Raw genomic sequence first — 10070 nt, 5'->3', positions numbered from 1 at the left:
CCTTTAGACAGGCGACCCAATCCAGGGTGTACTGCTCCTCTCACCATGTTACAGCTAAAATTAGCTCCTGCTCCCTAAATAAACTTAATGTGAATAAGTGGACAAGAAAATGGATGTTATGAGAGTTTCCTGTGCAAGACAGATGTCACATTTTTTTCTACATGTTACATAGGAAACCAAACTGAAAACACAGACAGTCACACGTTTTAGAAACAGTAACAGTGCCAAGTCATGTCGATCATGAGTCTCAAAAGGTACCCCCTGCCCCCAAATGAGCAAATGTCAACTTTTGTTCTCTTAACAAATTTTATTTGAGACAGGAAATACAAAACATGTCGACATCTACAAAGTCTTAACTGACACATTAATAAGAAATAATGGCAAATGAGTGAAAGCACGATTAAACGGCAGTGCTGGGGAAATGTTAAGGTCTGCTGTTCACAGTGGGCTGGAGGGAGTTTACACACAGCTCAGTTACATATTTAAACTGAAATGAGTGAATACAGTAAGTTGAAAAGCTGCACATGCAGTGTACAAGCTGACCGTTTTATACATGAAATGATGTCTCTGAGACAAACATGGGAACATTGTAACTTACAGTACTGATTGATTAGTTTTCAGTCTGAAGTTATAGTTTGGCACATTAAAACCAGGTATTACAGATACATTTTAAAAAAACAAAAAAATCCTGAAATTCTGAAGCCTGGAGGGTTTGCATTAGTTTTAGCTGTTGGTTAAACAATAAAGTTTCTAGTCTAACACATTTAGGAAAACCAGATTTGGTTTACCGCATGTATCTATCTCTGTGGTAATTATAATTATTGCGTTATCAGGCTGAAGCAAACAGGCACTAATGGTTATTCAGAGGTGAAGGTGATGGGTGAGTGATGAGTAACCAACAGAAAAAACGAGAAGCAAACTATTTGTACCTTTAAGTGAATGAGTTCAAACCCAATAGCAGAATAAATGGAAAATAATGCATTGTAAAGTTTTGACCTGTGAGGTGAAACTCACAGTTTGTATATTATGTAAACACGTGTGTGACGGTAAAACCGCTCGGTACCGCTGTCACTGTCAACGCTGAGGATAACAACTAAGAAGGCTAAATAGCAGATAAATGATAATCACCCAGTATTCAAACATCGTCGTCATAACTTGTTTTTTTTACCCACTCCCACAAGGAGACTAGTTTGAATGTGGAGTCTTGAAGAGACAGAGCTGCCAAACAGCCGATGGATGGAAGAATGGAGGGAAGAAGAAGAAGAGGTGGTGGTGGTGGTGTGCACATAGATGATGTGGTTCTGGAAAATGGCTCCTGGTGGGCCTGCAGAGTGGCAGGGCTGGACAACTAAGTGTATGCATGTGTGTGTATGCTTTATGTATATGTGTGTGCTGGTGGCTTGGGTCACAGTGCTTCCCTTCACCTCCGACCCTTTTAGTCGTCCGACTTCATCTTCATCTGTGCCTGCATCTGTGCGATCATCTCCTGCATGCGTCTCAGCTACAGAAAGAGAAAGAAGATGAAAATAAAACCCCATTGAAGTTTTTTTTCAAGCAGTGACCACTTTCACATCAGTAAGTTTCATTTAGTTTGGTCAGATTTAGGCAACCAAACTATCGATATAAACTTATCAGAAGGTCGTGGTCTGGGGTTAAAATACACACATATATCTGCTGATTCAGTCAGCCTTTCTTAGAATATCAGCTTGTGGCGAAATGTAATGTGTGACTTCAAGACCTAATGTCTGCTTCAAAGAGTACTTCTCCTATTTCACACACACCCAGAAAATATTCACATATTAACAGAAAAGAAAAAATAAGCCTTTTTTCTCTTTAATAATAAAATATTTTAATTGTTTTAAGCTTAAGAAATTGGAGGACTTTCTCATCTGACAACAGTATAATTCACTCAGTATTTAACTAGGCTAAAGCAGCCAAATAACTGCCATCTGAAACAGCTTACAGAATAACATTTTGTTTACACAAGAAAAAAAAAGTGTTTGTTTAGTCACCATTTAGTCAAATAGAGAGTATTTATATCAGCTATAATGTCAAAAAGCTTAAAAATAAATAAAGCATAAAATCAATGCAAACTAATAAATGAATAATTGCTACATGGTAGACGTTAAAGAGTAAAAAGCACTAAAACAAAGGCAGTACTTAAAACTAACAGTGAGGATGCACTACAGAAGGATCACAGGTGTTCTTATTAAACAGCAGCTCTCCTGTTAATATCTCTCGCCCTCTTGTGGCAGAGCACAGAACTTCAAGCAGTTCAAGCCAGATTATTTTTTCTCAGTAGGTGAAATATGGTTGTTTCCACAGAACTAAGAGACTGAAAAGTCTGCTACTGTATAGTATTATGTTGTCTAAAACAAGGGAAGATGGCATCTTGCTGCAACTGAATTACCTACTTAGAAAGTCTAGTTTAAGCCTCCTGTGGGCTGTTAACTCTACTCCAGCTCTGACTGTAAGGAAAACAAACCCTAAAGTGTCAGAAAATGTATATTTAACCCTAACTGTAAGAATGTATTGAGCTATTTGCTGAATTTGCCTGAAAATTTAAGAAAAACTAATTTGACATTACTGCACATTGAACTGACATTCATACGGTGCATTATCCGATCATTGAATGTGACACAACTCGGAACTCCTAATCAGTTCTCAGTACACAACTACTTCCAAGAACCTCTCATGTAAATAACAATTACTTATTCATTTACTCTGGGACCTTTTAGGAATCTAGGGAGTATCACAGGTCATTGTGATATTTCCTCCCAGCAAAACCTCTCACGACATCTAAACAAATCAGCCAAACAAACGATCCCTCTGGCTTTGTGGCTTCGGTTCCTAACGTTACTGAGGTTGTTCCCACCATAAAAAACACCCAGGCAGGAAGTGATGGCATATCCTGCTTGGAGACATTGTTTACAAACAGCTCTGATTGCACCCCACCTGCTCACTATGGTGCCCTGCTGCAGTAACAGAAAAAGGCCAATCAAAGGCAATCAGGAAACAGGTTATGACCTGATGACATGCAGGCTCAGCGGCCCATAAGGTTAACAATGCATATCGAGTGAAAATAAGAATGTTTTTGCGTTCCAACATACAACCAGACAGAAAAACAGGCTGCTTTCCTGGTTTGCATTTGCAGCTTCTAAAACTGTGGTCATGACCTTTGAAAGCACGTTATGTTACAGTGCTGCAGGCTCAGTGTGATTCTGCATTTATACCTGACTATACACCGAGTGCCAGAGTTGACCTACTTGAGTCATCAAATCCTCGTGTGCTGTCTGAACACCATGTCAGCCATTTTTCACCCTGAAATATTCTACTGAACTGTTTTCAAGATGAAACGATCAACTGAGCCTTTCTACATTTACAGATTTATGGCTCACAGACATCATGATTTCACTGGGAAATCAAGCTACTTTATGCTTTTTATTTATGCTTTTCATCTGTGTAGTTCTGTTACTTTAACAAAAAAAGAAAAAAGAACAATGATAGAAATCCTTTTTTTTAACCTGGAAACACACACGTGAAAATATGTTATGAGTGCTGAATTGAAAGCCTGGAACATTGATTTAGTTTGGACAAATGTGAAGCAGCCTTAGCCTTTAATGTATGAATAAAGTTTCATTTACTTACAAAGGTTTACAGGTCACATTATTTCTCTTTAAAACTGAACAGGTTTCTATGTAGTTTGCAAAGAAAATGAAAATTTGTATATATACTTGTAATGATGTAAGACTGAAATGTAAGTATTCGCTAAATTATGCACGAGTCTGTGCCTTAAATGAGTAAAGTGAAAAAGCGCCACAGGCTAGTATTTTTTTAATTCGATTTCAGACTGCTGAGGTCTGTGTGTACGGCTATTCACTTTTATTGCTCAAATACACAAATCTGCTCCGTGTGTTTTTACCTCTGCCTCCTTCTGTAGCAGGATCTGGTCCTTATCCAACACCTCCTCATCCACAGCTCTGCAGGACAAATGAAGTGATTAATATTATACTCCTTGAATGAAACAGGAATAACTAACGTGTGCTTTGCTATATCAAACAGGATCCCACCTGCCCGCTCTCTTCAGCCTCTCTGAGCGGAAGTTCTCATAATGCAGATCCTGAGTTACCTCTTGGAGGTCTTGCATGTGGGTCCTGCAACAGACAGACACCAATCACATCTTCAAACACTAGAAGGCAGCAGAGCTCAGATTTTAACTTCATCTCTGGCAGCAACAAGCTTAACAGGGCAAAAGTTCTGGTTAGATTTTATAAGACTTTACTTTTCAAATTATAACCAAAGATACTCACACAAGCATGGTGCGCAACTTCAGGAAGTCATTGTGCTCAGGATTCTCCACCTCTACTACACCCCAGGGGTACAGACGACCACGGATCTTCTTCCCCTTCACTTCGATAAGCTGGTTGGAGCCAATGACAGCAAAGGGAATGCTTGCCTGGGAAAGGAAGTCAAATGTTAGTGGACACCCAAAGGCAGAGGAAAGAATATGTGGAAAAATAAAGGTATCAGCGAGGAGCAGTTCCAGTGAAGGGAAGCAAAGATGAATGGGAAGAGAATGCTGAACCAGCAGAGGGAAATGGCGGACCTCCTATGGGAAAAGATGGCATTAGCTGAGTGCCCCTCTCTCACCTTCAGGACTCTAGTCTGCTCCTTGAACTCCTCGTCCTCGTCAGAGTCGGCATCAGGTAGCTGATAAATTTTTATCCCTTGTTCTGCAATCTCATCCAGGATCTGAGAAGTGGAAACAAGAGAAACTGAAAGAAGAGGCCATGCTGTGGCGTCACTGTGATCCTGAACTCTCCCACTGTGATGGGAATCTCAACTTGAGCCCAACAAATGTGCCACTGCAAATACTACAAGACGGGTCAGCTTGACCTTTACCAACAGGGTACTGCAGCAGTCCAGAAAGCCAGATGTCTCATTTGAACAGTAAAATGTTCACATTGTTGCTACCTATGAGGACCATTTCATTTTTATTAAAACCTCTAATCATATATCCTAACTAAAACAAAATAAACTAAAACAACATCGATACAGCTGATAACTGCAGCAGACCATTCCAGCTCGGCATATAGGTACTGTTCATCCAAACACATTTTCTCTGGAAAGACCAATGCCAACTTTTTTTCAGGCTGTCTGTCAGCAGGATTATGGAAAAAGGAAAGAGAAAAATATTTCAATCTTTATGCGGATGCTCTTTTTAGAACGAGCTGACAGATTATCTGCTCTTAAAGCACCTCTCCAGTCCTGGAGAGTCTCCAAATGGTGCACTGGTTCACAGTACATTCACTGTAAACTGTGAATTATATGTAGAAAATAACAGCCGCTGTCCCATAAACAGAAAGTAAGGAAACTCTACTGAGTAATAGGAGGGTGTGAGTGAGCACCTGTTGTTGCAGCAGCACATTTAATTAAAGACCCCTGTGGAGGAGAAGGAGTTGAAACAGAAAGGTTAGACAGGTGAAAAAAAAATAGCCTGTGTGCGCCTCAAACTTCCAAAGAGTCCGAAACAAAGATCTCGCCCTCCTTTATTTCTTCTCTGACCGGTGAAGAAACAAGCTGAAACAAAGGAGCTTTCTTCTCTGCTACCGCTGGGACAGATGTCAGTATTTATTATTGTAAACATCAAAGCTGCATTTTGCTTTTGTGTTCCCGAGAGGAGAATTTTGAAAACGACAATGCAATCTTGTGTAATGGTGCCAAAAAACGTCAAGCGCTGTTTTCCTGACTTTTTGGGGACTTTCAAGTACTATAGTGTATAATAGGATGGTGGTGAGTCAGCCACCAGCCTGGGAAGTGAGTGCAGCTTTTCCTACGGAGTGCAACTCCTGTTTAAGTCCTTGTTATGGCTGTCGCTTGTTTTCTCAGTGAGCTCTGCACGCAGTGTATGTGAGATAGTGTGTGCACGGCGGAGAGTCGGGTATTGTTGTGGGCCAGATCTAAAAACAAACAGGCTTTGCAGGACCGAGAGGAGACTGTGACACCAGGCTAGAGCCTCAGTTTCTCCCTCACGTACTCAAACACCAGATTTACAGGGACGTTCTACACGGAGGCTCGATAAACATCACTCTGGTGAGGTAGCACAGACAGAATTTTGGGAAACTATGCACCCAGCGGGAAAATAAACATGTGTGACACAATGACACGAAAAAAAAAATGAAACAAACAAATCCTGTAAAACAAGTAGATTAGATTAGACACAAATGCAGATGTGATATGTGATAAAACAGAAAGAAATCCAACAAAAAAGTGAACTGAAGAACTGATAAAAACAGAATAACAGTTTTTTACAAATGCAAAGTACAATTAAATATCTACAAACCTGCATCAGTCATTGCGCAAACACAAGTCTGTTGTCTGCCATCATCTGTTTCCAGACCTTGTTAATCCTAAATGGCTGTTTACCTGAATTATTCTGTTCTGTAACATGTGCTTAGCACAGGCTGAGACCTATAATCAAGACCGCTAATGGATCATGTGATTTCAAAACCACCACTCGCTCCAAATACCTGTTGTCTCCTGCCGATTTACTGTACACAATGTAGGCCTTAATCCCCAACGCTACACCAGCCTCTCCTTCTCGTAATTGAGTGTTTTAGTTGGCACAGGGATATTGGCAGTGGGAACCAAGTTAACTTTATGACCATCATGTCAGGCCATAATACGCCACACACTCCCACCCCACTGTTATGATTGGCTTTAGTGGTTTGTTCGAAGCTGTCGGAGCAGCATACAAACAATTCAACTCCAGACTCTGCCTGAGCATTAATTAGAAAAGGAAGCCAACAATTTATCGGTTTACATCACAGAATATGAAGTGATGTTTGTAGAAAGACTCCATCATGCTGGGCAGCTCTGAGTCCAGTGTGAGGGTATGATATGAAATGGTACTGTTAGGTTTGAAGATTAGAAATAGGGCAAACGGCAGGTGAGTCATGCCAGACGTGTATTTACAGAGAAAAGCTGGTATCACTCAGTTCTTGAAATAGGAGTATGAAATATACTGTAACAATTATGTACAGCCCAAATATAGCATACCCGCAGGTCTATACATAGATATAATTACACAGGGTGTAGTGGTGGGAGATGTGACTAAGCACTTTTTCAACTGCAAAGTAGGTTGAGCCAACACCTCCAATCATAAAGAAACAAGATGCAAACCCATCATTAGAGGGATTCCACATTCATCTCTTAACCTGCCGAGGGAAAAATATTTTCAGGATTTGTTCATTCTCATAAGCTAAGCAAAAAAAGAATATGAATGACTCAAACACCTGCCAAGCTATGAACAAACATCACTGGAAGGAAACAAACACCAGCCAAAGAAAAGAACACAGAAACAAAAAAAGGGGATTGTGGTGATCACTGTAGTACTGGCATTCAACAGGTGACTGCATGCACAAGCAAACACTCCCAACTATTAAAGGCTTTTTTCGTGTGATTGCTGAGGATAGAGCTGAGTCTCTTGGTTTGGTCTGATTTGTATCCAATAAAGTCAAACTGTGGCATGGAACAATACTTGGAAGGAGAAACATGGCGCAAAGTACTCTTGGGAACTCAACAATGCAGACATAGAAGAATAACATTACAGAAAGCCAAAAAGGATTTAAAAAAAAAAAACTGCATTTCAATTCCAATCAACCGTGACCAACTAAGAATCGTAAGACTAAAGATCAGACCAAGAGCACTTTCAATAAGGTTTATGTAACCTTAAAGATGCATGCCAGCTTCTTCAAGGAAGCTATGGGAATAAAACAATGCATCCCTGCCAGTAGAAGCAGGACATCCGAGTAGCTTTCAAACCTTCTTTCATACCAGAAACTCCTTAAACCTTATGATGCACTATTCCAATTTCTTCATTAGAGACTGAGAGAAACCGAACAGATTTGTTAAGACTGACCCACATGGAGGGTCGCTGCTTGTTATGAGATTAAAGGACAGGGGTCCCTTTTTTCCAAGGCTGAAGACATTATTAAAGGAAAATCCACAGTGTGCCTCTTGTAAGACTCCAGTAGGTCCAACTGTGTGTAAACTACTGCTTGCTCTACACCTTATAAAGCCATGCACTTACTTTAATGTTAAATTTTTACTTTTCTGAAGGCAAGAGCTAATATAGGAGTACTGTAAAGGTTTTCAAAGGTCAACTGGAACTAAAACTGGCATTGGTATTTACAGTGGGGCAAAAAAGTATTTAGTCAGCCACCGATTGTGCAAGTTCCCCCACCTAAAATGATGACAGAGGTCAGTAATTTGCACCAGAGGTACACTTCAACTGTGAGAGACAGAATGTGAAAAATAAAATCCATGAATCCACATGGTAGGATTTGTAAAGAATTTATTCGTAAATTAGGGTGGAAAATAAGTATTTGGTCAATAACAAAAATACAACCCAATACTTTGTAACATAACCTTTGTTGGCAATAACAGAGGTCAAACGTTTACTATAGGTCTTTACCAGGTTTGCACACACAGTAGCTGGTATTTTGGCCCATTCTTCCATGCAGATCTTCTCGAGAGCAGTGATGTTTTGGGGCTGTCGCCGAGCAACACGGACTTTCAACTCCCGCCACAGATTTTCTATGGGGTTGAGGTCTGGAGACTGGCTAGGCCACTCCAGGACTTTCAAATGCTTCTTACGGAGCCACTCCTTTGTTGCCCGGGCGGTGTGTTTTGGATCATTGTCATGTTGGAAGACCCAGCCTCGTTTCATCTTCAAAGTTCTCACTGATGGAAGGAGGTTTTGGCTCAAAATCTCACAATACATGGCCCCATTCATTCAGTCCTTAACACGGATCAGTCGTCCTGTCCCCTTGGCAGAAAAACAGCCCCATAGCATGATGTTTCCACCCCCATGCTTCACAGTAGGTATGGTGTTCTTGGGATGCAACTCAGTATTCTTCTTCCTCCAAACACGACGAATTGAGTTTATACTGAAAAGTTCTACTTTGGGAGAATGTCATGTGGTCAGATGAAACCAATCCTCTGCTGTATCATCCATGTGCTCTCTGGCAAACTTCAGACGGGCCTGGACATGCACTGGCTTCAGCAGCGGAACACGTCTGGCACTGCGGGATTTGATTCCCTGCCGTTGTAGTGTGTTACTGATGGTGACCTTTGTTACTTTGGTCCCAGCTCTCTGCAGGTCATTCACCAGGTCCCCCCGTGTGGTTCTGGGATCTTTGCTCACCGTTCTCATGATCATTTTGACCCCACGGGATGAGATCTTGCGTGGAGCCCCAGATCGAGGGAGATTATCAGTGGTCTTGTATGTCTTCCATTTTCTGATGATTGCTCCCACAGTTGATTTTTTCACATCAAGCTGCTTGCCTATTGTAGATTCACTCTTCCCAGTCTGGTGCAGGTCTACAATACTTTTCCTGGTGTCCTTCGAAAGCTCTTTGGTCTTGGCCATGGCGGAGTTTGGAGTCTGACTGTTTGAGGCTGTGGACAGGTGTCTTTTATACAGATTATGAGTTCAAACAGGTGCCATTCATACAAGTAACGAGTGGGGGACAGAAAAGCTTCTTACAGAAGACGTTACAGGTCTGTGAGAGCCAGAGATTTTCCTTGTTTGAGGTGACCAAATACTTATTTTCCACCCTAATTTACGAATAAATTCTTTACAAATCCTACCATGTGGATTCATGGATTTTTTTTTTCACATTCTGTCTCTCACAGTTGAAGTGTACCTCTGGTGCAAATTACTGACCTCTGTCATCATTTTAAGTGGGGGAACTTGCACAATCGGTGGCTGACTAAATACTTTTTTGTCCCACTGTAGCGGTTCATTTTAATAGTAAAGAAATGTTAGAACCAAGGTGAAAATTGTCAATGCATTGTTATTTGGCAACCAACTTTTATTTCACCATCTTTGTATACTGGTGCCACTATACAAATTTGCTTAATACGTTACAACCTTATATAAGAGATGCTTGAAGCAAAGACTTTAAAATATATTTTTTTAATTAAAAAAATAAAAAGGGCATTTAATGCAAATGTAATCAGTAAATGCGTTAAAAGATGAGCTATAGCTGGAGTTTCACACTGGA

At 40.6% G+C, this 10070-nt stretch overlaps 1 protein-coding gene across 1 annotated transcript in view; it reads right to left on the bottom strand.

Annotated features, from left to right (window-relative positions):
• Positions 1 to 287: 287 nt before the first annotated feature.
• The window catches only part of LOC308403544 (septin-2), a 28769-nt gene continuing 18986 nt past the window's right edge, over positions 288 to 10070 (bottom strand). The window contains exons 8-12 of the mRNA XM_080893070.1: positions 4651 to 4752; positions 4311 to 4456; positions 4071 to 4154; positions 3923 to 3980; positions 288 to 1501 (exon numbers count right to left, since the gene is read on the bottom strand). Coding sequence (XP_080749196.1) covers positions 1436 to 1501; positions 3923 to 3980; positions 4071 to 4154; positions 4311 to 4456; positions 4651 to 4752 — 456 coding nt within the window. The 3' untranslated portion in view covers positions 288 to 1435. The remainder of the gene's footprint in view (positions 1502 to 3922; positions 3981 to 4070; positions 4155 to 4310; positions 4457 to 4650; positions 4753 to 10070) is intronic.

This window comes from Rhamphochromis sp. 'chilingali' (genome assembly GCF_963969265.1).
Source record: "Rhamphochromis sp. 'chilingali' genome assembly, chromosome: 10".
NCBI classification, from domain to species: domain Eukaryota; kingdom Metazoa; phylum Chordata; class Actinopteri; order Cichliformes; family Cichlidae; genus Rhamphochromis; species Rhamphochromis sp. 'chilingali'.
Note: the sequence above shows the minus strand (reverse complement) of the source record. Positions and strands in the feature narration are given on the sequence as shown.